This window comes from Chlamydotis macqueenii, chromosome 14, assembly GCF_036417535.1.
Source record: "Chlamydotis macqueenii isolate bChlMac1 chromosome 14, bChlMac1.mat, whole genome shotgun sequence".
Lineage (NCBI taxonomy): Eukaryota > Metazoa > Chordata > Aves > Otidiformes > Otididae > Chlamydotis > Chlamydotis macqueenii.
In genome coordinates, this window is record NC_141569.1 from 5,394,218 (window position 1) to 5,421,546 (window position 27,329).

General features: G+C 38.0%; 1 protein-coding gene across 2 annotated transcripts in view; it reads right to left on the bottom strand.

The window, feature by feature from the left end:
• Positions 1-27,329, bottom strand: part of TENM2 (teneurin transmembrane protein 2) — a 514,050-nt gene that overhangs the window by 213,236 nt on the left and 273,485 nt on the right. For both annotated transcript variants that reach the window (XM_086758660.1, XM_086758659.1), the window contains one exon: positions 10,813-11,022. In XM_086758660.1, the coding sequence (XP_086614786.1) occupies positions 10,813-11,022 (210 nt within the window). The remainder of the gene's footprint in view (positions 1-10,812; positions 11,023-27,329) is intronic.

Here is a 27,329-nt window from a genome sequence, read left to right on the forward strand (position 1 = left end):
GATTTGGAAAATGTATAAACATCTAATTAAAATAATAATTATTTCATTTTTGAAATGTTGCATGCACTATTTCGTTTGGAAGATTTTTAAGCAAGTTTTTTTTTTTCTTCCCCCTCACTGAAATAAAGTTAAATAAAAAGGTGAAAAGGTGGAAAGTTAAAGGGGGGGGGGAACAACCCACGTTTTGCTTTAGATTGAAGTAATTAATATTGCTCTTCCTAACCAAATGTGCAAATTGAAAAAGTCCAAATTTCTTATTTCATTCCACATAAGCCTTTCCAACTGCCTTTTTTTTTTTTTTTTTTACTTTACTGTTTTGCCTCCATGCTACTCCTTTTTGCTTTTGTAGCAGGTTTTCCACTACAATGGAAACGAAGGTGTCAGGAGTTGGTGAATCTTGTACTGCAGGGTCATAAGGGTTGATACGCACACCCAAACTATCCCAGTCCCAATCCCCATTCTCACCACTTGACACAGTAATTCAAAGCCATCATTTACCACTTAAGCTCTAACTCCCCAAACTCCCTTCTCCTGACTTTGTAAATTATGGTTTCACAAACCTGGAGCTCATAAACTTAGGAAGTTTTTACACCTTTTCATGTTTGCTAGTCCCTATAATTGACAGATTAGTGAAACAATTACCCACCTCTTTGTGGGAACGAACAGTAACAAACGCGCTCACACACGGTGTTTTGCTCAGCAGAGCATTCCACACTTCGTTACAGTGAGTATGAACTGAGGAGCTAGCCTGGCGTTTGGTGTCCAACATTCCCATTGATTCCAGTAAAAAAAGTCACTGGTAAATCCCAAAATTACCATGACATATATATTACAGATTTAATTAGCCCAGTGCGTAATATTGAAGTTCAGTTTTCCGAGTTCTCCCCAAATCATGTGAACCAACTGTCCCAGGCCTGGTGATTCAAGACCAAGAAGGATGTTTCCAAACAACAAGGTCATAAATATTTTCCTTAGGGAGAACTGAGACAATACTGCACTTCTCTGTTGGTGTTAGGAGTGGAAGTTTTGGGGCATGGTACTTCACAGTAAGGCAGTCCCTCTTTGGCAGATTTCGAAAGATCCAGCAAGCAGAGAAAGACTCCCTGCTTTTAGGGTTCTGGTATATGTAAGGCTTCTATACCCACATATTGCTTTTTATCATTTATAAAAGGTCATACTTATTTTCTACAGTGTTCTAGTTACTGCTCCTAAATTAACAAAGTAGCAAGGACAAGGAGCCTTCTGAAAACAATTCAACTTCCACACTAAGTTTCCAATTCCCTTTCCTTTTGATTTACTAGATTTTTTTCCAGATACCAGATAGAACAGGTAAGTACCAGCTATCACTATAATCATAAAGATGCTCTTATGTTTTTGCTTGGATGTATGCATTTATTTATTTCACAGATCATTAGACCTGACCTGAATAAAAGGAGCGAAAAGCTCAATTACTGAAAATCCCACTATTACAGCCCTATGATACACAACACAAACGCATGAAATAGAAAGGAACGATTGTAAAAGAGCGACATGTAAGGCAATACCTTGGTGGTGTGAGGCAGGGACTGAAGGAGAGCTGAATGACGAATGGCACCCTGTGTAGATGGAAAAGGTCACTGCAATAAAAGCAACCTAGGGAACTGGGAGCAAGTGCGGCACTGCTACAGACTGGAAGAAAACACAGAATCCAAAGAAATGGAACAGAGTGAGAGATGCCATTTCATTCACATGTGTATGCCACAGATTCAGCTGTGGAAACGTTTGAGGAGCTGACAAAATGGAGCAAGATGCCCTCAGTACCATGATGTCACGATACCTGAAAAAGTAAGCGTTTACTCAGTAATTAACTTTTAAAAATATTCAAAGTCCTCAGCTTTTCTGTGTAAGAATCTGAAGAAAAATAAATTACATGTATCTGTAATGTAATAAAGAAGGCAATACTGTTTGATTAGCTTAGGTGAGAAAAATAACCCCTCATCTTCAGTTTTAGTATGTAATTATTACAAACAACATCGGAACTACAAACAACAAAGGAACTGGTCAGTTCAAGACTCGCCCTTGAACTCCTTCAGTTCCAGAATCCTTAGAGCGGTGTCAGCCAGCTATCCGCAGGCGATATCAGGACAGACACGATGCAAGGGAAGAGCATCCACCCCAGACAGAACCAAGCTGAAATGCCATGCTCAGCTCTGAACGCATCCCACACCACCAAAGCCTCACAACACTTGCTTGGGTCCCAGCACAAACCCCACAGTGGCCACCCCCATCATGCTCCATCTACAGGAAATGTTTGTACATCTGCGTCAAAACAAAGCAGCTGTTCCATGAAGGAACCACATATGTTTATTACCTTTCCACTGTAACTGTGGCTGCACAAGGTTGCTGCTTAAGTTGAGATTGTAAGAAAGACAAAATCCTGGTCTACAAAAGCATGTATGGGCAAAACCCAGCAGAAGATGCAGTGATGCAAGCAAAGGAGTCCTCTTTAAAACAAGGCTTAATCCATGTTAGGAACTGGCTTAGGAAATAACAGGAGAGCATATTGTGCTTGGGTGAGCTGTCTTTTCAGTGGAGGGTTTCATCAATAAAGCTCTGTGTGCAAACCCTTTCACTGTACACATTCCCACAGGGCAACAGGGCTGTTGCAGGTAAATAGAAAGGGAAAAATAACCAGAGCAAAATGACAGAGTTCAGAACTGTCAGGCAGTCAGGCATGAATGGAGGGGAAACAACAGTGAGACGAATTAATAACCACTGAGCAGCTTCTCCAATGATGTGGCAAGTTCTCCATCTCTCATATTTTTAAGAATAAGACTGAACATCTTCTAAAGGAAAAAAAGTCCTAATTAATATTGATTTAATCATGCATTATATGAAGATAAACTCAGTTTCTAAAGATCCTAACGTGATCAATAAATTACAATAAATAAATTTACAGATTTGCCCAATAAAACACTAATATTTATAAGCATATTAGAAATAGGTATTATATAACTGTAAATCTATTGAAGTAATTCTATAACCAGGAATAATAATTAAGCACTAGATGAACAGACAATTTATGATTTAAATAAAGCAGAAGTGTATGGCTTTGTATTATCAAAATCAGGAAATCTGTAAGACACGATATGGACTCAGATGGAAAGTGTCTCCTTGCCTTTAAGTGCCTGTAATAGCACTTATTTGGATTTGTAGGGAGAAAGAATCAAGTGATTAAAGTTTTTGTTACTACAAAGCCAAACAAACACACACCTCACAGAACCTCCTGGGTACAAATATTGCAAAGAATTCTAAAAAAATTACATCCCCAATTTTAGGTTCTCGATTTTATAATCTGTGAAGCACACATAGCTTACATGTGCTTGACTCTTGGAATCAGCTCCCGAATTTGGTGGGTGACAGTTAAAACATGAAATGTTTTCTAAATGTCGCCTTTCCATACAAACCACTGCAGAAGCCACTATGGGAGTTGGTAGGATTACATCATTGCCAATGAAAAGGGAGGAGCAGTTTGGAAGATTCAAAACTGTATCAAAAGACAAAATTATTACAAAGCACAACTTAGAGCTGAGAGCATTAGAAAGAATCATTTTAGGCTTCTCTACACACAACGGAAAACCACACAGACAGCATGTGGACTCAGCATATGAAAGGAAAAAAAAAAAAAGTTTTTCTGCTTATAATTATAATAACTCCAGCGCCTTTCAGTTTTGAAGCAAGGCACCGTGTCCAGGCACCCATTTTCTTGGCCCAACGGCATGGAACAACGCTATCTGGTCTTTAAGTTTCGAACGCGTGACATTTATTGGTGATCTCGACCCAGCTGCTAGGAGACAAAATAAGGACAGATAACAAGAGAAACCAAGGCCTGACTGGCCATAGCAACTAAGTTGTTTCCCAACCTTTACGGCAGATATCGGAAAAAAGCAGAGTCAGTGCCGGAGCAAAGGAACCTCAGGAAGTTCGTTCTGCAGCTGCTTTGCTGTGCTGCTGTATCACTGCAGAGGCTGCCAGCGTAACACACTGACGAGCCTCAAACCAAACCGATGTAAAAGCAGCTAACAAAAATCTCTGTAGCTCTGAAAACCACCGTGAGCTTAAGAAAAATACAGAAACAACAGAATAAGAATCTGTTCTCAATTCTATAGCTTTTTGTAATGCATGACCATTTTTATTACCATAGAACCTTCTGTTTGAGATTTGTCTGTGATGATGATGAATTCATAAATCAATAAATACAGTACTTCTGCAATATCTTAGTATCTAGAATCATGTATTCTGGCTGAAATTCAGACATCTGCTGGCATTGTCAACATATGCTCCCTAGATTAGCAGCAGCAATACTATCAGCAATGTGGAACAAATACTTAAGAAAACGTACACCCTTCAGTTTCAGTGGGAAAACACAGTTCATGCTGCTCCCTCCATTGCTAATCCCAGCCCAAATCTCTAAAATCAGACCTACTGCTCAAGAGATGCAACACAATTAGAATGTGACTGGCCATTAAGGATGTAGAGAATTTAAGTATTAAAAACAAACTGGAAAAAACCTAATCCATTTAAAGACCTTGCTGCTAAATACACATTTTTAAAACAGTATGTATAAGAAAGATACTATTGCTTAAAATCTCAAAGCTAGGAGCCAGTCTTCACAGCATAAACTCCAGAAACCAAGAGATTGGAGTGTCTATTCAATCTTATCCACTGTAACAGAGGAATCTTTATGAGGCATGGTCACCTGCTGAAGAGAAGCCTTTGAGAAATACAGAGCGATTTATGCTCTTCAGCTACATTAAGCAGTAAGGATGGTATTCTTCAAATTAGTGTTGCTTGCTTCTCTTTCCGGGGCAGCACGTAACAGCCATGGGTGCCAAGCCAGAAGAAAGCCTATAGCACTGAAATTCTCAATAATAACAACAGCAGACCCAGGAACAAACATATATAATTTCCTCTTAATTTGGAATAGAAATCAAAATTATAATCTGCAACTCTTTTTTCGCATTGTTGTAAAATGTCATCAGAAAAAAATTGCTTATGATATTCCATAAGTCCCCATGTCTCTTGTACTGGGGAGCCCAGTCCTGGACCCAGCACTCCAAATGTGCCTCACCAGTGACAAGCAGAGTTGAAGTGTCACCTCCCTGAACCGGATGGCAGTGCTTGCCTAACGCAAGCCAGGGCACATTGCTGCTCATGGTCAATCTCTTGTCCCCCACGGTCCCCACGTGCACTTCTGCACAGCTGCTTCCCAGCTGGTCAGCCCCAGCATGTGCTGGTACAGGCAGTGACTCCTCCTCAGGTGCAGGACTTGGCATTTCCCTTTGTTAAACTTCAGGACATTCCTGTCAGAACGCTTAATGCTCAGTATTGAGCCTGGTTAATTGTGGAATAGTTCCTCCAGCAATCCAGCAACTGGATATCATGCTGGGATAGCTACACATGCCGAAGTTTCTTATCTACAGTTTAAACCCACGTCTTTCTGGCAGTAAGATGAAGGTGCTACCTACAGAGATATTCAAACTCTTTTATTCAGTCTCAAGTAAGCCAAAGTAAATCCTTTATGAGGGAAAAAAAATGACCTATGGATCCTAGATTTTTGTTGCTGCTACTTTATTTTCTGTCATGTAAGCTGGCAGATGGAAACTACTTTCTCCATTCAGTAGGGGGAGGTACTTAATCATCTGAAGGAGATGTAATTATTTTTCTATAGGATTTATTTATTTCCTAAAGATTACAATCTTCTGTATGGGTTTGCATTATATACTAGAAACTGGAAACTTCTGTTTGTTTGATGCCAGATTGCAGAGGGTTATAAAACATAACCTTCCAAGCACTCGCAGCAGAGGATCTCAAATAAGACCTCCAGCTACAGTGCATTAATGAAAGGTCTGGCTTCTTTCAGAAAAAAAGATAGTTACATACTGGATTAAAGTGCAAGGAGGTAGTGGTAATTACACATTAATAATTATGAAATCCTACAGACGTGTAATATCTGTTGAACAGAAGACACCCTTCTAGATAGTTATACTGACTATAATGAATATTAATATTTTACATAATAAATTAACAAAAAATAGGGTCATAAGCATAAAGAGTCTTATTCTTTATTTCAACTCTAAGTCAAAGTGAAGACTAAACAATAACAATTATTTCACTCAAGTCAATCTATTTCTCCATTCCTCTCTCCTCACTGCCAACAACTGCTTGCAAAAAAAAAATCAAAGCAACTCTATCTTCTAAGCGGCATCCAAACTACTCTGTGGGCAAATATTGTTATAACAAGGCAACTACTTTGTATTATTGTCTCTGAGACAAAAAGGAATGTTAACACTGAAAAACTGCGCACGATCCCTCTTCCAGTAAAACTTCAGTAACAACTTGAGTATTGTGGCAATATCTAATGCGCAGTTTAGAATTTTTCCAAGATCAAAATACCCCAAAAATCATTCTGCATCTACTTTCCCCACTGTTAGAATGGCTGAAGATAATGTATGTATCCAATTATGGATCCATTACATCAAAAGCTATTATGCAAGTAGATATATCGTAGGTGTGTTAGTCAGGTTGAAAAATAAACAAACAGACAAACACTGTTGGGATTCCAAAATCTGGTTTAACACCAATAAGCCCTATAGAAAAAAGCAAAGGTACAGGTGCTGGCAACAAAAACCCTTATCTTTTTGTCTATGTAAGATTGAAAAGCAGCCTGTTACACTGTATTAATTATCACAGAAGTCATTAAAATGGCATTCCAACAAGATGAGGCACCTTATATTACCAGAAAGAAAAAACATACAATACAGAGAGGAAGAAATAAACCTATTCCTACTGTTAGCTGTAAGAAACCATTCTAGAAAATGGTGTGACAGGAGCTGACCTTCTTTTAAAAGGGAAAAAAAATCCACTAACTTTTCCTGGATAAAAGGTCTCATTTCCTTCTATAATATTTGTGTTTTTCAAAATATTATCAGCAGGTGCACCACATTTCAAAAACCTCGTCTTTCATCACATATAATTGTGCTGCATATTATATTAAGAAATACAAGCAGAGGAATGTAAGTGATGGGAGTTCAATTAAAACCAGCATAATATCTGTTGCATAGAAAATGATTCTGCAACTGAAATCAAGTTCTAATGAGAGAAAAAAAAGGAATATATTTTCACATCTTTTTAATTACATAGAGTTTCCTCAAACATGATTTTTAATAATATATTCCATTAGGTTAACATCATATTTAAAGAAAGTGCATTTTCTGATTTCATTTTAAGTCTGATTTTGAGCAATTATTGTGTCATTGTTCTGCAGCAGAAAGGTTGAATTCATTTACTGTGTGGTTATGCTAGTTATGATTGATGTCGCTTCTCCAAATGATAAACCAATCACCCCGATGATGTAATGTCATTTTAAGAGTGCTATAATCACATTTCTCTCAAACTGGAAGCTCTGATGAGTTCTAACAAAGATTTATTGTAGATTAAAGGCCTTCATAGTATCAACAATAGATTGCTCATTTGATGGAAGATTTGATTAGGTAATTTTTTTAGGCAAATGAGTTTTCCAGATATATCAAGAATGGCTATTGCGAAGGGCACAGGGCAGTACATGTGGATGACTATCATCACCTCAAATCCAAGAAGACTCATCTTAAACTTGTTGAGGAGTTATCCTCTAATTGTAGAGGCTGAAGAAGGCATAAGTGTACAATCAGAAAAACAAGAGGACACTTGTTTGTGTAATCAGCACAAGACTTGTGCAAATATTTCATCTTCAGCATGTACTTTGAAGATTGTGATAGAAATGTTTAAAAAAAGAATCTAGAAAGTGCTAGCAAATATTTATTAATCATAAACAATTATCTGGAATCTAAGCCTTAAATCTAAGTATCTTCAAATCTTCCTTTTTAACTCAGCCTCAAATTTAAACAAAATATTTAAATTTATTTACTCTCTCCCAAATGTCTGGATGTACATTGCTAAGTTTCCATAGGAACTAAAAGAGATTTTTAATAATTTAAAAAAGCAAAGTATGGCCACCTTTCTGTATCACGTAGGTACTAAAATCTACTCTGAAATCTTTCAAGAATAAGGATGAGCCACAAAACAAGTGAGGTTTTCCAACTTAAGGTATTCGTCACTATCTGTGGTATTTTCTTACAGAAACATTTTAAGAACTACAGAAAAAAACTGAGATCACTAGAAAATGCTTATTAGTTTCCAGAGGACATATTAAGTCCAGAAGAGCTCATGCTATTAGAACACACTGAGTGATGATCAAACAATTATGCATATGTCTATGCTCAAAAAAAAAAAAAAAAAAAAGACAGCTGTTTCTCATACTCTGAAAATTAAGTCATTCTATAAATTATATGGCTGTTTATTGAATAAGGAAATGGGATACTTGGGGGAAAAAATGTTAAAACATAGAACGAACAAATCAGCCACTCATAAACAAATCAAAGCATATTTAGGCATGCCAAAAAGGTTCCTTGGGTCACTCCACAGTAACAAATATGAAACAGAATGCTTTTAAGGATATGAAGAAACAAAGATTATTATTTAAAATTAAACATAAAGAGCTCTTCCATCAAATTTTCTGATGTTGTTTTACTGCAACTTCATTTGGCTTCTTAAGAAAAGCCACGCTGGCTCAGTCTCCAACAGCGGCTATAAATACCAAGTACTCAAGTATTCTCCAAGTCTTTTTTTAGTTCACATTCCCTGACCTTGATTTTCTTCTACTTAGCAACCCTCATTGCATCTCTCCCCTGTTTAGTGTTCGCTTTCCCCTCTAAATCCTTGTTAACTGTTTGATCCACCACATCCCTTGGACAATGCTCCCTCTTTTGGTCTTTGTTCCTTTCTTCAGCTGTCAAATTCACCTGCTCCTGAGCTCCGAGATGAAGCATGCATGACCCCAGCAACTCACTCCTGATTGGTAGTGGTCCATCACTAACTGGTGAACCAGAGCTACTTTTTCCATGAATATCACTTTATGTTTCTCTGCCCTGAATCTCCTCTGACAGTTTATTGCTCTGTTACTTGGTCTCACAAGGTCCTTTTGTGATTCTTCACAGTATGACCCCGTCCTTAGCACCCTGCCATCAGCCAGCTTTCCTACCCCACAGCTCATCATCTTCTCCAAGTATGTTCATGTCCTATGAAAATTAATTGGGAAGCTCCAACTTCTGCTTATCATCTTTCAAATAACTACTTGCCACTCAGGGACCTTCCCTCTTACTCTATGTTAGTTTCCTTAAAAGCATTTAGTGACTGATTTTGCTGAGACTTTTTTGAAAATATAAAGACCCTTCATCAACTAGACCACCCTTACTCAGAAACAGCTGACCCCTTCAAAGAACTCTTAATTGTTACTAAGGCAGAACTACCCTTTACAGAAGCTGTACTGACTCAAAGATAGATCATATCCACTTTTTTTTCCCCATTTCTATGGTTTCTACTGAGCTCCCCACTACAGATTTCAAGGTCTGCAGCTCCCCAGATCCTCCTGAAACTCAAAAAACCCTCTCAAAACTGATATTGTATTTTCCACCCTCAAACCTCAAGTAATAAGGAAGCGTGCTCAGTCTCTGAATTATTACTTCTTTGTGTAATTATATTTTAACATATCTGAACAGATTATAGGGTTAAAGGATAATTCAGGATGGAAGGAATCCCAACAGGTTTCTAGTCCAGCCTTCTGCCAAGCAAGGGCAGCTCTGAGGTCAGACCAAGTAGCTCAGGATTTTAACCAACCAGTTTTTGAAAATCTCCAGGGACAGAGGCTGCACAGGCTCTCTGGACAACCTGTTTCAATCCAATCCTTCGGGAAAAAGTTTTACTTTATATCCACCCAGAATCTTATGTTTAAACTTCTGCTTATTGTCTCATCCTCCCACCACGCACCACCAGCCACTGTTTAAAGGGCATTGTTCACGTGCATTGTACACACCCACAAAGCCCAAAAGTGCCAGACCACATACCATCTGCCATACCGTTCGGATCTGTATTATTACAGGAAAGAGCAACCTTGAGTAGATCACAAACTGTGTGTAAGATATAAACTTACAGTGTTTAATTAAACATCCAGGAACTACACAACAGGTATCTATGCTCAAAAAAAAAAAAAAAAAAGAGCTATAATAATCTTTTGTTTTGCCTCTATTTCTAAAAACGGATTGCATCTTCATTGCTCAATTTTTGGCTGTCAAAATGAAAAGTCAGCATCTGTTAAAGAAACAAAAAAGAAAGAAAATCCTAACCACTACAGATTATACGACTGATAGCAGAACTGCAAATGTTTTAAAACAGTGGCCTGAAAGACAAGAATTAATTTGCTGAAAAACAGCAGTATGTTAGTTAAATGTGACATTAGGGGTATAGAATCAGACAGATTCCAAAACAAAAACAGACACAGAATGGCAGAAGCACCACACATTTTTAGATACAGAACTTCATCACCTACACGAGACACTGTACTAGTGTATCGAGAACAAAGAACCATTGTGCGTACACACACTCTTTTACCAGATGCATCTAGGAGCAGGAAATCTGCTATAAAAAATAAATCCCTCCGATGACAAGAATTCAACAGTATTTTTCACACTACTTGTAACACTCCTAAAATGAAAAACCTCATAAGATGTATGGTGTTTCCAAAAAACTTCCTGTGAAATAAAGCTATAAGATTTTTGTTTGCCTCATTTCCATAGATGCTCTCAATTTTGTGGAGATGTAAGAACACATTTCCCAAAAAAGCATAAAACCAGCACAAACACATCACAAACAAACTCCATATGTTTGTAATTTTCTTACCACTGCTGGAAGTCTGCTGTGGCCCTGAACACGCTCTTAGCAGGTATGAATTAGGAGAGAACTCCTCATCAGGATTGGTGTCCATGATTTGATGGGACGTATTGCTGTCTAGCAATGGCATCTGGCAGCTAACTGGTGGAGGATTATGAGAACTGGGCAGCTGAGCAGATGGGAGAAGGCTAGACGAGGATGTAGGTGGAATGGGACGACCTGGGAAAGAGGACACAGGGATCAAAGATCAGCAATGAATGAAATGAAAAAAAACGCAAACAACCAAGTAATTGCACTGTAACTGTCCTTTGTTACATATAACTACTGCTGTGCAGAGCCACAAGATCTCTCCACTGGTACAAATTTGGCCCTTTGTATCATAGCCAAGGCACTGCGAAGGCTGGAAGGCCCCAAGCTACGTTCTGCTGCAAAATGCAAGTGCATCAGCTACATATTTTACCAGGAGAATTTTCAAATAAATAGGTTTTTGCTAAATAAAGACCCACAAGAAAGAGGACTATAATGAGTTGATTCCCAGAATTACAACACGCCTGTAATAGTCTCTTAAAACAACAGTGGTAGTGTTGTGGGGTTTTTTGGTGTGTTTTTGTTGTGGGGTTTTTTTTTTTCATCAGGGAAATTTCTCCAGTACAGGAATCTGTTAGAGGTATGTAACAAGACCATATGAAAGCTATCTCCAAGCTAAGGTTCTTCCTGTATTGCTGTAGATCTTTGCAAAACCAACCGACGGACGTGACAGGAAGCACAGGGACTGAAGGGGAACTATTCCATCTGTAGAGATGGGCTGAGCTGGAACACAGGTTGGAAACTCTAAGCTTTCCTGCCCATTCACTATCATTTCTTTCCACACTAGTGATGTAGGGACAGAATTTCCTGCCTAGCTCCCCAGACAGATCAACTTCAACTCTGCAACTTGATCCTCAACATGTACAATAGACCTCAGGCCACTGTCCCAACATATTTTTGGTTAACTAAAATAGTGGCATCGAGTCAACAAAAACCCCATTCGTACTTATTTATTCTTTGCTTTTGTGAACTTTCCTCTCATAACTTTAGATCAAGCCATTCCATGAAATGCACACCGATGAAGACGGGGTTTTGGTTTTTTTTTGCATTGCCTATTAGCATATGACCAGTTGTACGGATGAAAGGAAGAAGAGAAACACACATTCAGATCTCTGCAAGTGTGTTTAGTGCATTGGAGAAATTGTTCATGAATAATTTATACATAGGAAAATATGACCTCTGTGATACTGCCAAAGTCTGTGAGGCAAAGAGGGATCTGCTGCATGCTAGCTACAAATGTTAAAATGGAGCAAAACTACATTAAATGGTGCATTGCAATTTCCATCATTCTTAAACAGTAGCAGAGCAAATACACACTGGCTTTCTCATTAGTTACACTTTCATTTCTGGAATCAAGAACCTCTCAATTTATATGAATTACACAAAGGTCTATACCACTAAGTAATATTCTACAGTCATACATCAAATTCTAAAGGAAAGAAAAAAAAAAAAAAGAAAATCAAGAAAATGAAAAAAAAATCCAGCCATCATCTATAAATTATATTTGGGGAGCAGCAATCAGCCAAAGTCACCCATGGAAACTGAAAGAAACTTTCACTGCATAGTACCAGCAAATAGTATGCACTACTTTCTTATCTCCAAAAAGTTTACAATAAAATAAATTTCTGAAGACAGGTAAGTGATTATTATGCTTATTTTAATTATATTTTTAGCACTGGATAAATTAATGATAAAGTGATCAAGTTATCATATGACAAAAATGGGTTTAAGCTACTCTACGGTAATCCCCATCTACTGTCTTTCATAGAATCACAACAGTTGGAAAAGAACCCCAAGATCATCAAGTTCAACCGTCAACGAAACACCACCATGCCTACTAAACCCTGACCCAAAGCGCCACGTCTACACGTTCTTTGAACACCTCCAGGGATGGTGACTCCATCACTTCCCTGGGCAGTCCGTTCTAATACTTGACCACTCTTTCAGTAAATAATTTTTTTCCTAATATCCAATCTAAATCTCCCCTGATGCAACCTGAGGCCATTCCCTCTTGTCCTTTCACAAGTTACTTGGGAGAAGAGACAAACACCTACCTCCCTACAACCTCCTTTCAGGCAGTTGTAGAGAGCAATGAGGTCTCCTCTCAGCCTCCTCTTCTCCAGACTAAACAATCTCTGTTCTCTCAGCTGCTTCTCATCAGACTTGTGCTCCAGGTCCCTCACCAGCTTCGCTGCCCTTCTCTGGACGCGCTCCAGGACCTCAACGTCCTTCTTGAACTAAGGGGCCCAAAACTGCACACAGTATTTGAGGTGCAGTGACGAGTACAGGGGCTCAATTACTTCCCTACTCCTGGTCACACTTTTCCTGATGCAAGCCAGGATGCTGTTGGCCTTCTTGGCCACCTGGGCAGATGTTGGCTCATGTTCAGCCTGCTGCCTACCAACATCCCCAGGTCCTTTTCCATCAGGCAGCTTTCCAGCCACTCTTCCCCAAGCCTGCAGTGTTGCATCGGGTTGTTGTGACCCAAGTGCAGGACCCAGCACTTGGCTTTGTTGAACCTCATACAACTGGCCTCGACCCATTGGTCCAGCCTGTCCAGGTCCCTCTGCAGAGTCTTCCTAACCTCAAGCAGATTGACACTCCTGCCCAATTTGGTGCCATTTGCATTTCTCTTTTATGCTAGAGAAAATTCAATATGTGTTGAATATTGCGGACTTGCATTTAGGAGGAAATAATTCCAATATTGATGACAGGAATAATTACTGTTATTATTCATGATTATGTTATTCTTTTGAAATATTACAGTGAATATCCTAAACATTCAAGAGAAGTGAGTGAACAAAACCAGTTTCTAATTATTTCTTTGCAATGTGTTGGAAACAAGTGGAGAGGCTGAGGTTTGACACACCTCAAACAGGAATGTGACACTGTGCTCATTGTCTGCATTTCATTTTCACATATTCTGGCTCTGTTTCAACATTATGAAGTTAAAAGATGAAGCTTATAAATTAGAAATCTGCATTTACTGTACAATGCTGAAATATTACTATATTATAAAAATGTTGGACTTGAGGTGATGAGATGAAGGGAAAAAGATTTTGCCTTTTATGTAAACTGAATATGGTATTTCAGAGAAATTCAGGTACATTTTTGCAGAACATACTGAGAAAAATGGAAAAAAAGCCAGTAAAGCTAGTCACCTTCATGAAATAATACAGCCAAATCCCTGAAGACAAGGTAAAATGTCTAATTACTAGAGCTCTGTTTGTAGCTTAGAGGAAACAGAAGGTATCAAGTTGTTAAAACATTGCATTATTTTGGTGGGAAGTTGGCTCCTGAGGAAGATTTGTCCATAAGCACATGTTAATTGAAAAACATAGATGTCTGTGAGCCACAGAACGTATTGCTAATCTGTCCTGTGGTTACATTTCCTAATAAGCTGCCAAATTTGATTAAATCTTTTCTTGCAGTTGGGGCATTCATGATCTTTCTGTCAGGCAGACTTTTGGCATCTACTAAACATTAAACTCCCTCTACAGCAGTGGGGCTCCAGTAGAGCTTCTTCTTCACTGTCACTCCCCAAAACACATAGGAGTCTTAAGACACCCAACCTTCTGTAAAATTTGGGGGGAAGTGACTTGAAAAATTACTGAGAGAACAGAAAGAGACACTATTAAGCTTTGTTGCCTTAGGAAATTAATCTGAAGGGTAACTATCTGCAGTACCACAGTTGAGAGAATGGTTGTAAAACTACCGTGGAGAACTGAACATATGCAGCTAGGCTATAAAGAGCATGATAAATGCAATTTATTTGTTGCTATATACTCTTAAGTTAGAAAGAACGGATTCAATTCCTACTGTTGAAAACTAATATCTTGGTGAAATAAGTTCAATGTATTATTGTACCATTCAAAATAACAGACTAAGCTTTACAGGTTCTATAAACCTGAGCTTCTTGGCAGACCTATTCATGTGTCTGCAGATACATATACAGTTGTATTTTGAAACTCTCCTTCTCTTGAAGAGATTCTGAATTTCCATCACTTCACAATGGGACTCGCAATACTCAACAGCATTACAAAACACACTGTGATATACAGTAACATCACTACTCTATTGAAAACACTGCTGTTTTCAAAAGTTAAATCCATAATATAAATAGGAGTTCATACAATCTGTGTCTACTCTTTGTATATTAATATGATAAAGCTTCTATGAATCAGATTTTTATCTATTTGTGCACTGACAGAAACCTTATATAATGGATATCTGCATCTATTGACAGCAATAATGTAACTATGTAATATACCCAAAGAAACATAAACCAGATACAAATGCTAGAAAAGGAAACTAAAGTCTAAAAGCTGATACATTACAATGTCAATAGTAAAAAGTAATCTTTGTTCTTCTTCAAATACCTGTTCATATGCATGTTCGTGCCGTATATACTCACGCACAGCCAAGACTCATACAGATACTGAATACAGTATTTCTAAGGCATTTTTCAGAAAAGGCAAGCAGACAAGAACACAAAAACTTTTTCCTTTCTCTCATTACTTTCTCCTGTCATTTATCTTATCTTGGTAACTCTCCTTCTGGAGGGCATTATGATTTGGGATAGCTTCGGGCTTCCATGCCACATGGCACCTCACTCTGCAAGGCCCTTTTTTACCCTCTTACCACTTCCATTCCCTTTTTTCCCCTAAGATTATAAAGCAGACAGCACAGACCCATTATTTTCATTTTTTCTTTTTAACAGAGTCACATCCTTCTTCATCAGCTCAGGAACTTTTATGACACCATTCCTCAATTACTGCTACACTTTAAGTCCCTAAGGCTTTAAATCTGCATTCAAAAATCAGGCCATGCTTGTAGCCGGTAATGATGCCGCAGCTCCACAACTATTTTCAGGAAGACATCAACACAAGCCGAGCACGCAGGTCAGACACTGGTGTGATGAATTCCTTTATTCTCCTTGTTAAGGCCAGCTTCACAGCCAGCCAGAGGATGAATGAGGCACAAGCTTACCAGTGCGAACCAGTGCGTGGTCATGGTATAGCGCAGCAATGGGGCCACACAGCAGACTGCCTCAAGCCCAGACACTTGTAAGAGAGCTAAGAAGAGTTCTGTTCATCTTAATCACAGTAACACATTTGGGAAAGAGATATTCCAGTTGCTATTAGCCTAAAAGACCAAACCCCATCACCGCGGTGGGGGCAGAAGGATTGCCTGCAATCACTCCTAGCGTTAAAATACATAAATGAGAGATACAATTGAAGGAGAGAATCAGTCTGCTCATCAGTCATCGAAGGACTTCTGCGATGCGCTTTCCGTACTTCTCCTTCTTCCTCCTCCTGCAAAGGACTTACGGAGTTTTGCAGATGAATAAAGCCTGTGTGTGTGTGAAACCCTGGCCTCTATATTCCATCACGGTGCATGGCGGGAAGTAGGGAACAAAAATAACAAAAATTACTGAAATATAAGCATTTTGACACATAAGCAGTCACTGTGTAAATATGGATTACAAAAATATATCCTGAAGAGCTGTAACCTTTCCGTTAACTGTACTATAGTATAGTGTTACTACCTAACAACAACATATAAGAAACATAAATGCATATATATTGATATAAATATGTATATATTATACACAGACAGTGCATAATAGACACGTAATACAAAAAACCCAACTCATTATTTAAAAAGGTCTAAAGGATCAATCCAGGCTCCTTAAACAGCCATTTTGCCATTAACTTTGTTGGGGGGGGAGGATCACAATCTGTATGTTGCCATCCCACACACCTAAGTTATCCATTTCTATATAAACACCTATTTTGTTAGAAAACATCTGAATTCCAGAGGTGATAAATACAGATCTCAAAGCTTATTGTACCTGCAACAGAATTCTCAAGCTCTTCCCTTCAGAAGAGTCTCACTCCTAAGGTTTGCACATGTGTAGCATGTCACACATATGCCTAAACAATTTTTTACAATTACATACGCCTAAACAGCCTATCTTCATTGATAAATTACATTTATGAAGGCATCTTCCTATCTGTAGAGGCTTTTATAAGCAAAAGCAAGTTTCAGTAGCTTTAAACAACTGGTAATCTTCATCATCAAGAGGTTATGATACAACTTTTTTGTACGTCTCTAAGTTAGGCTCCCTGCTATTCATGCAGAAAATAAATATAAATGATCTGTAATAACTACAGGTAGTCACATACATGATTATCAATGAAGTCACTTGTGTCTTTGTTTTACAGCTCTGGTCACAAGGACCAGGACTCAAACAGAAAAAAATACATGCAAGTCAAAAAGTCAGTGTGCAATCCTCAACACATCAGATTGCAGAAAGAAGGTAAACCACCTTTTTTAAAAAAAAAAAAAAAAAAAAAAAAAAAAAAAAAAAAAACCACACACCAAAAAACACAACTGGAAGATGCAGTAGCGTTCTAGTATTAATGCAGGAAGCTAGGGAAGTAAAAAGTGAAAGGAGATGAGTCGTTTCTACATAACTGATGGCATCATAACAGAAACTGCAAAACACTTAATTGGCAATTAAGAGTTTGACATTTACTGATTGAAGCTGATGTTCATGGTACACCAATACAAAATATAGAACCCTACATAAAGTAATGCCGTAAAATTACGTTAGTGACTTAAATGATGGACAGCACCATTGGCAGCAGTTGCTGTGTTACCGATATTTACTCCAGCTCTCCAAGGAAGGCTATCCAGCAGTGGCATTGGCTGGACCCAAGCTAGAGGTGGTACAAGAGAAGGATCAGCCATCCCCCTCCTTTTCTCCCTTACTCCGGGAACAGGGCTGGCAAGCCAGGGGGACTGAGCTCCTGGGGACAGGCAGGACCCTGCTGTGGGGGTGGCACCCCCAGCACAGGCACCCGCTCCCCCAGTCAGGCTGACTGAAACTTCTACACTGTCAGCAATGTTAAATTCACCTCAAAGAGCGAGAAATGTTGCTAAATGTGTCAGGAAACAACTAGATAACGTAAGACACAGGATTTTGCAGTGCAAAGCACTATAAATTAAGCAGGCAGCTGATGAAGGGGAAACTTTCCTGAGGTATAGCACATTCAGCAGACTCTCCTATTCCCCCCCAGAATAACTGCTTTCTGCAAGGAAAAAACCTGTCCTGCAAATATTTGTGCAAAGCGTGCCTTGCCAACGTGCTAGGCACTTTCAAGCAGAGTCACATGTAATAAATTAATTAAATATTGTCATAACTGGCATAAGGAATATAAATATTTTATATTTGATGAAATTACTACACCTAACTGACAACAGGAAAAATCACCCTTTTTCTATACAGTGAGAGCAGCTATTATTTTTGTAGCTAACATGGTATTTGTACTTCAGCATACGGGAGGCAGGAAAAGCTGCTCCGGGGAGGAAGTCATCTTCCCCCGGAGCTGAGCCCCCGTACAACCGGCACAGCCAGCTCCCTGGGGAAGGACCAGGCCCACCACCAAACAGTTACCTCAGCTGGCACCCAGGGATGCCGATTTATCTGTAAGGAGAACTCAGTTAGCCCTTTATTAATGAGACTGCATTCCAAGTTGACAAGACAAAAGCCCAAAATGAAGTACGGAAGAAAAAGAGGGGAAAAATCTGACAATTTGCGATCACTTTCTTAGGCATCAAGTTGCTTTCTGTTACCTAAACTCCTGTTGTGGGGTGGTGGTGTTCATTTCAAGGTGGCTGAAATGTTCAACGGCTCACGCTGCAGTTCCCCAGAGCAGCAGTACCCAAGCGTCAGTGTTGCTGAGGCACAGCTCCATCCATCATCAACATGTGAACTCCTGTTGCATTCAGGGTGAGTGAAAGCATTTGTGTTGGCAAGACCAAAGATAATAGTGAAGCCAAATTTAGTGCCAACAACATCCATTCCCTCCCTTCTCAAGTGGGGAATGGAACTAACTCTTCTCTCAAGCATTCCCAGATTTCCTAGAGCCTTTCTGTGAAATGTCACAAAGCAAAATCAAGGAAAAGGGCTGAAGAAATTAACATATACCTGCCAAAATCTCTACCTCCTTTATGAAAAGATGAAATACAGTAACATAGGATCACCTGATGCTGCATAAAGTACAGTTTTGAAAGACTCTTATATTCACATTATACAAGCAAACCAGCAAATTTCTTTAGCAAATATAAATCTAGAAATCATGATCTTTCCTGTGTAGGTACAGTATCTCAAGAGTCTAGAAGCTAAAATGTTGTTTAAATAAAATTATCCTGAAACTCAAGGCTATTTCTTCTTAGGTACATGTTATAATTTATACTTACATTTCCAAGAAATCCTATGTGGGGGGTGGGAGGTAGAGATAAATGAAGAAAATCACAAATGAAACAAAATTATCCTAGATTTTTCTTGACAGTAATGCACAAGAGAACAGTGGATAGCAGAAAGGGGACGAACAAAGAAGAAACAGCAAGTCTCTATTTTTGTCATGGATGCATTTTACACGCTTGTTCAAGTTTTATTATCTTCCTTAAACCATTTGACCTCTGTAAGTGGTTAACATTTCCTGAAGTACTGAGCATGTGTAATTCTTGAATATGAAAATCACTGTACCAGTGCAAGATACTATCATTACTAAAATCTATACAGAGGAACAAGAATAACTTGGAAATCAATCGCTTCTCTTCCAACTGTCAGTGTTAAAGTTAAATTAATTTTCCTAAGCAGCCCATCTACAAAAATGTATGAGTTTTATAGAATTTGGATATTAAAAAAAAGCAGGCAGTCATGACTTCAAAATTATCTAAACCAATTCAGTATGTAAAAGAATAATTTGCTGCTGTCAAAAGCTAATGTCACTTAATTCTTGTCTTGTTAAATTATCTGCTGCCCCTTTCTTTTCCAGTTAAACAAAGATAAATAATAAAAACAATTTTCAGCTAGAAGATATTAGGGTTTTGCAGCTGTTCAGGGTCTTTTGGACAGATTAGATTCTGTAATGAGAAGTTATAAGCCTCATTTTATAAAAGCTGTTGCTGTCTTGGGAAAAACATCAGTGAGTAAGATTAGAAAACTCTCTTCCTTCATGAACCTATTACACTAGCAAGCTGATTACTTGGCATATGCTTGATACCTTCATAGCTGGAAAAGAGTAATTTGTTTCAATGACTTTTTCCTATCACTCAAAGCCAAAATGTCTCCTCTAATATTACTGTACCTCTGACTTCGCCAGTAAAACCAGAGCAAGAAGTAACAGACAAATCCACATGAGCCTAATTCACACAAACATGCATTAACTTAATTTCCCTAAAAAGGTTCTACTGAACTAACTATAACTAGCAAGAAATTATAACAACTCATCACTTGTCTGTTCCTTGTGGGACAAAAATAACATTCTAAGATTAGGAATGAATTTAGAAGAAACTTACTGGAAGATTCACAACCATCATCATCTGAATTTCCACCTCTATAACAACGTGATAATATGTGCAGCTTTTAAAAATTGAGAAGAAAGAAAATTTCCTGTTTATCAATCTTAGAGCTAAGCCCATCCATGCCAGGGAATTTCACTAATGAAAGGGGTGTAATCAGGCCCTAGGTGAGTAGTTACCAGGCACCCTATGAACTCTACCTCCTTAGATAAATCTACAAGTACTCGATTTGATCTCTAATCTAGTGACACAGAGAGAGTTCAGACTTTGCTGTGCTACAAATTTGTTTCCACTATCCAAACACCTCCTGATTACCTTCACTTCATTTTATTGAAATTATAAATACTGTTAAACATCCACTCACACCATCTCCACCACGTATCATTGTGAATTACATTGGCTTTGTTTCTATAAGAGACATTTATTTCCAGGAATGTTGCAACACTTAGTGATTCAAGCGCCTGGAGTCACTCACTCATAGGTGGGAAAAATAACACTATGTGGAGCAAATATGAGAAAATTCCAACTTGTAATTATTTAACAAACTCTGTGAAAGTCATATATAGATAGGGAGCTGGGTAACAATTAGAGAGTTTGTGTTTAACTCTTTGCAACCCACTAGAAAAGCAGTTCTAATTTCTGGTGAGCAAACGTGAAATGAACACAAGGCTTCACCTGATCAGTATTAGGTAAATGAATAAATAATTTAAATAACATGCTTAACATCTGCTCTATCATATAGCACAGTGCCAGTGCTATACTCTGGCTAATTCTGCTTCAGGTTATCCAAGTCAAATTTTCTTAGTTACACCCACACTTTGAACACAGTGTCCCTATTTACTTTCTAAATGTGTGCAGAATGCACTTCTGAATTAGTACTGAACATCTGCTGTGACACACTCCAGAGATGTTTGTATTTCAGTGCTGGGAGATACTTAGGTGCAATGAGAAAAGTACCAGTTTGATGGGAATTAATCTTCCATTACTCTTGATACTGATTCTTACATTTACATTATATTACCTTGATACCTGCATTTTTCTTGCTTCATCTGGTTTCTTGTCTCAAGATTCAATCTGGAATTTCTTACACAGCCCATACTGACACCAGCAGAAGTTTTGGGTGTTCAAGGAAACCAAAGGCTTGACTTCTCAGCCATGTATGCCACTGGCGGAATTTTCCAAAGCACAAAAGCACGTAAGCACTCAACTTTCCTGTGTCTTAATGCATCTTCAGGCAGCTAAACATCCTTTTTTTTTTCTTAAACATTTAATGGCTGCTACAAATGTTTAAGACTGTTATGGTATCTTACACCGAACGTTTGTGTGTTCTAACAAGAAGTTATCAGGCCCTGCACAGATCCTGCTTCAGGAATGAACATTCCACCATTAAATAGCAAATCACAGTGGAATCACAGCTCCTTGTAAGTCAATGCAATTTGTATTTTTGCTTTCAAGCACAGACAGAATTTCACCTTAGAGTCCTAAAAAGCTTTTGCACAGAGAGGGGCTCCCCAACAGCAGTATTTTCCCTACTGGAATACCAGGCTGCTGCTGTTCATCCAATTGAGGATGGTCCACTGCGCTCAGATTTAGGAGCTAAACTGCAGTTCAAAATCAAAGGGGGAAATGAAATACAGTGACTAATATGGAGAGAGGCCTATTTAGCCCTTTAAAAATCTCTCTGATGTCTTCTGGTCTAACTGACTACTCCCTGAAGAAGACACGGAATACAGAAAACATCCAGCTAAAGGGTTATAGACAAAACTACCAAACCACTTGCCAATGAGCAATTTAAGTGTAGCTAAAATTTTGTTCGCTCCCAGTATTAAAAAACGTTTGAAATATTTCTGTCTTTTTCAAGTTAATTTCCAGTTCAGAGTTAGGGAAGCAGACTCAAAGAAACAGAATATAAGTTACGGAAGCAAAGACAATGTCATTTATGTTTGTGGGCCACACCTTAAATGAACACGGGAATATGCTCGCTTTCCTTACATGAAAGCTGAAGAATCTTGACTTCCTTCTTAAGTGAGGTTTATGTTGAATTCCACTTCACGCGAAAAGATTTAGCCAAAATGAAGCCTTCCTGAGTGGCAGACTGCAACACAACAGCTATGAGATCATTAACTATTTTAGCACTGCTGTTTATCGCTATAATTAATGGCACTCTGGGAGAATAGTACAGGAAATTAAAAAGATAAAATTTCCTTTTAATGAAAAGAAATTGCAGATGCGAAAGACTACTATATGGAAAAGGGAGCTTCACTCGGCAGTACTAAGAAAACCTGTAACCTAATTAAAAGACATTTGCAAGCACAAAATTACATACATTAAAAGGTAAGAAATCTTTTCATTATAGTTACAGTTAGATTTGCCAGAAAGAAGGAAGAAAGATACAAGTTCTTCCCCTAAGAATACATGGGGTCTGTTCCATGCCTTTTGGTGAAGCAGAAACCCCAGTGCAAATCAAACAGGCTACAGAATAGCTTGAATGTGCTATTCTGTATTTTAGCGTGAACTGTATCTTTAAAGTAATGATAGTTTCTCTCATCTTTTTGATCTCAAAGCACTTTGTAACTACAGCTTGGAAATACATGGACAGAGAAGAACTAAAGCAACTGAAGCTGAAATACGCTACTTAGGAATCCAAAGTTTGTTTACACCATTACAAGGCACTCAAATACATATCCCCATAAATGACAAGGTCCCAGCAGCAAATTAACAGGAACAATTTTCCCATCTCAGGAGCTGTCAAGATGGGCTCTGTTAGCCAATTTATCTTACTTCAGCACATCTCTGGTGCTTGTCAATCAATATGTGAAACATTTGGTGCTGATTGCCATTTTTCTATCCACTTCCTTTTGCCTCTCGTACCAGGCAATTTACTGCAAGTCAATCAAGGTTGAAGCAGATCTTGTTTAAATAAAACACTGTTGAGTTCTTTTCACACCAACAATTTCAAAAACAGAATGAGCTGTAGCTTTTCACATTTACATTTATACTACTTTTTCAGTTTTTCCCAAATGTCATGCTCAAGCTATAAGTCATAACTAAACTCAGCCAAAGGCTTATGGAGAAAACAGAGAAGGAAGATGAACTGAATATATCTGTATACGCTTTCACTGCCAAAAATTCAGTCTATCAATGGATACAGAGAACATTAAAAAGTAGTTGAGTAATATAGGATTGTTTCTTTTTCATTCTTGCTTGAAGTTAGGTCTCCAGACCATAAAAGCAACTTCTAACGTGTCTGAACTTAACTCGGAATAATTATTTCAAATGTTCATTTAGTTTGCAATTTTAAGGTAAGAAGGAGATCAACTGCTATATTTATAACTGCATGTCATAAATAAAAGCATGAAGAAGATAAATTCTTCCAACTACAAACTTGGCGCTATGGTACATACACTGCCAGCCTCCCTCTTCACATCTCGACAGAACAGTCCCACAGCACCCCCAGGTCGCACCACGCCTAACTTTGTCACCACCTTGGCATCACCTGTAAGCAGCGAGGTAGACAAATGCTGCAGAAACAACTTCCTTTGCAATATGTAACATTACCTGATGTACAATTGAAACAACATACAATTATTATACATAACACTTAGCAAATACAATTTTTAACACTTTGATTTCTTTCTGCACAGTAAGACTTCATTTTACAAACAATACCTAGGTAACTTTTCTGCTGTGCACAATGCTACTTCAGTTTTCAGGTTCACCATGGATTGCAAAATTAACCACATGATCATTCACAGCAGTGGAGCATTACACTACTGTCTTCAGAGTTAGAATGGCAATTAAATACCTGAAGCCTGTGGTTAAGTGCTACAACTACACAGAATGACAGCAACCATTTATTCAGTTTAATCTTGTTATTTATTAGATCCACATACACTAAATCCAAAGACATACAACAGTAACAAAAGAAAATGCAAATCAGGTCAACACTTGAGTTCCAACAAGTAATAATCTCACAAGAGAAAGAGAGGACATATTCCTTTAATAACAGAGAGATAAAGAGAGTGGCTGTGTCTTCAGTTGTTACTGTTCTCATTACAAGATTATTCATTCCTCCCCTCTTTAATTTTAAATGATGCAAGGATGTCAGACATCTCCCGCCCAAGCTCAACAGCATATATATTTATATATATATATACACATGCTAGAAAATAAATTGCTATCTAAATGTGGTAGAACATGAATGGCTTTTGAAAGAGACAAAAAACTATGAGTTCCTTCTCTAGTCAACAGTTGACAGCTATTATAAAAGTATAAAAAGAGCTTAGATTATTAAAAAGGATGGCCGATGTCACAGTCTCAAATTTGCCTGTAGCTAACACCTTGTAAAATTCCATGACAGGAATGTCCTTGCTCATTTGCTGGTACTTTAATATGAGACCTAATATCTTCTCAATCCATAGCAGATACGATAAAATCTGTAACAAATGTATAACGGAGTAAAAGACTGACTAAAAAATAAAACAAACATATTATAAATCATATACAACCACCAGTCCTAATCTGTGCAGTACTTACAGATCCTTACAGGAACTTTTTGGCCAAGACAATCCATGATACAAATCAAATGGTTTGTATTTCACTATCTTTTGGACAAAGAATGTACTAGTTTCATTACAAAAGAAGAAACATTTTAGAACATTAATCTCTTAAGAAGCAACCTCTAGGTGTTTATCCTCACTAGGGGTGACGCTGTCCCCAGTTTAAGGATCTTTTGTCTCACTAACCGTAACCTTACCAAGAGTTGCCCTTTAAGTTATCTTTACAAGACACTTCCTATTTCTCATTAAGATTATGTATTTTTTACTTTGTACTGATATCACTAAGAAAAAAAAAAAAGAACACCAAAAAATCACCACAAATAAAAAATAAACAGCAAGATATAGATAAGATATAGATAAATTACTTCCTGCAAGGCAGAACCACTTAGCCTGAATCATACATATATGATGGAAGTATAGGCTTCAGTAACAACAGTCAGTACCCCACAATAAGAATTACCATAAAGGTAGTACAAAAATTCCAGATTCCTGGTTTAGGCTTAACTCATGTCAAAAGATAATGGGTGATTTTCTTGCCTAGTCTTCAAAAAGATGCCTCCTACACTGAAGCATGAAGAATCACACTTACATAACATTTATTTTACCATTTTCAGTGATAGGAGAACACATATGTATTAGAAATTTTCAATTCATTTCACTTCATGTATTTTAAACATCCCTAAATTTTAAAGAAGTCATTTTAATCCTCAGAAAGCCCTGGGCTTATTCAAATCTAAACTTTGCTGCTGGCCAAGGCACGTATGGTATTTTTACAGCCCTCTCAGCTCTGCGGGAGTTACTCAGACCTTGCAGAAAGCTCATGTTTGGAATGTAGGTTTACAGCTGGGCTCTGTCAATTTATTGAAAAGGCATATTGTCCAAAATATAAACAAACACAATAAATATAAAGCCTTACACCTGCTTATGAACTGTTCCTCAATTGTCTTTTCATCACTAACATATTTTTCCCAACAGTTATACCAATTTCTTGGTATACGCTTTCCGATTATGAATGTGAAAGGCAATGTAAAATGTTTCTGCCACAGAAAGAAGCAATAAATGATGAGTGAAATTATTTGATAGCTGAATGCCTTAAATAAGCAATTGGCTTAAGTCAAAACAAGTAGAAGACTGTTCCCTTTCTGCCTGTCCCCACCCTGAGGTCCTCTGTCCCCTAAACCTTTTCAGCCTGTCCATTAGGGCCCTACAAAGATGGAACACAGCATTTGACGGATTTCAGGGGAACATAGATGAAGTGAGTAGGACAGAGACGAGCGCTACAGAGAGAAGCAGCGTACGCAGCCTGACATCACCTGCAAGAGGGGCACAAAGGAAGAGCTGGTTACAGTTCTCTCTGAGAAGTCAATCACACATTTCACTATCCTTACCATCAGCCAAAAGTCCAGGATCTCTATCTGTTCCTATCCTCCTCCTTTTTCCCCCCAATACCATATTGTTTAAAGCCTGTACCTGCAATTTTAGCTGCTAAGAGCATTGCACTTTCCTGTTTCTTTACAGCCCCAGGGACTAATTGAGAAGATTACCTGAAGGCTCGAGGTGTCTAAACGCTCAAGGAAGAAAAACCTGCTTAAAACGATTTCTACAAAGAAGAATGACAGAAATAGGAACAAGTAGGAGATCTTTCTGTCACTGGAGGTTTTTATATTACAAGTGATGGTATGTTGTATGTGATCATGTGCTGGGAAAATCAGTAATAAAACAGTGAGTTTCTGTGATTATTTTTTTTTTATTTATTGCAGTACACAGAAACCCAATTGAGCTTGTTTCCACTACAAGTCACAAAACTAAAAAGGAGTCTTGATCTAAAAATATTATAATCTAAGCAGGGGTCAAGTGTCTTCTGTCTTTGCTGACTTGCCATGGTGAACACATAAGGCTGAAATAGCACTTCTCTCCAGCTATCGTGTTAAACTGGTACTGAGGACTAAATGGAATAGACATGTAAGAAAGAGTCAAAGACAATTTTAAAAGATGCTGTTTTACCTACACTTAATGAAACGAAAGCTAGAAAGTCCACACTCCTAGCAGAAGTCACGACCCCATCAAAAACTGATGTACAAAACTGTTGCAGCAAGGTCGGTAACAGAAATAATACATCACAATCCAGTCCATTTGGGGCTTTTGTTCTTAAACACTTCAGCAAACGAACCTGTTTGTTAACTCCAACAGACAATTATGAAGAGCAATAAAAAATTCAAATTATGTTAATAGGCCAGAGAACAACGGCTGTTTCTGAAATCACTGGCAATTACTAGACATAATGGTTCTCAATTAAGCTGGAGGGTATTTTCAATCGTTCATAACTCACTATTCTAAAAGTATAATAAAAATATATATATGTGAGCTGTTCAGAAAAATTCCAGACCAACAACGTAGCTGTTTGTCACAGAGATTAATATCTATTTTATTTTTAGAGTGTTTTTTCTCTTACGAATGATATGTGAAGACATGGTCAGTGAAAGGAAGGTAACTACTTCAAATTTC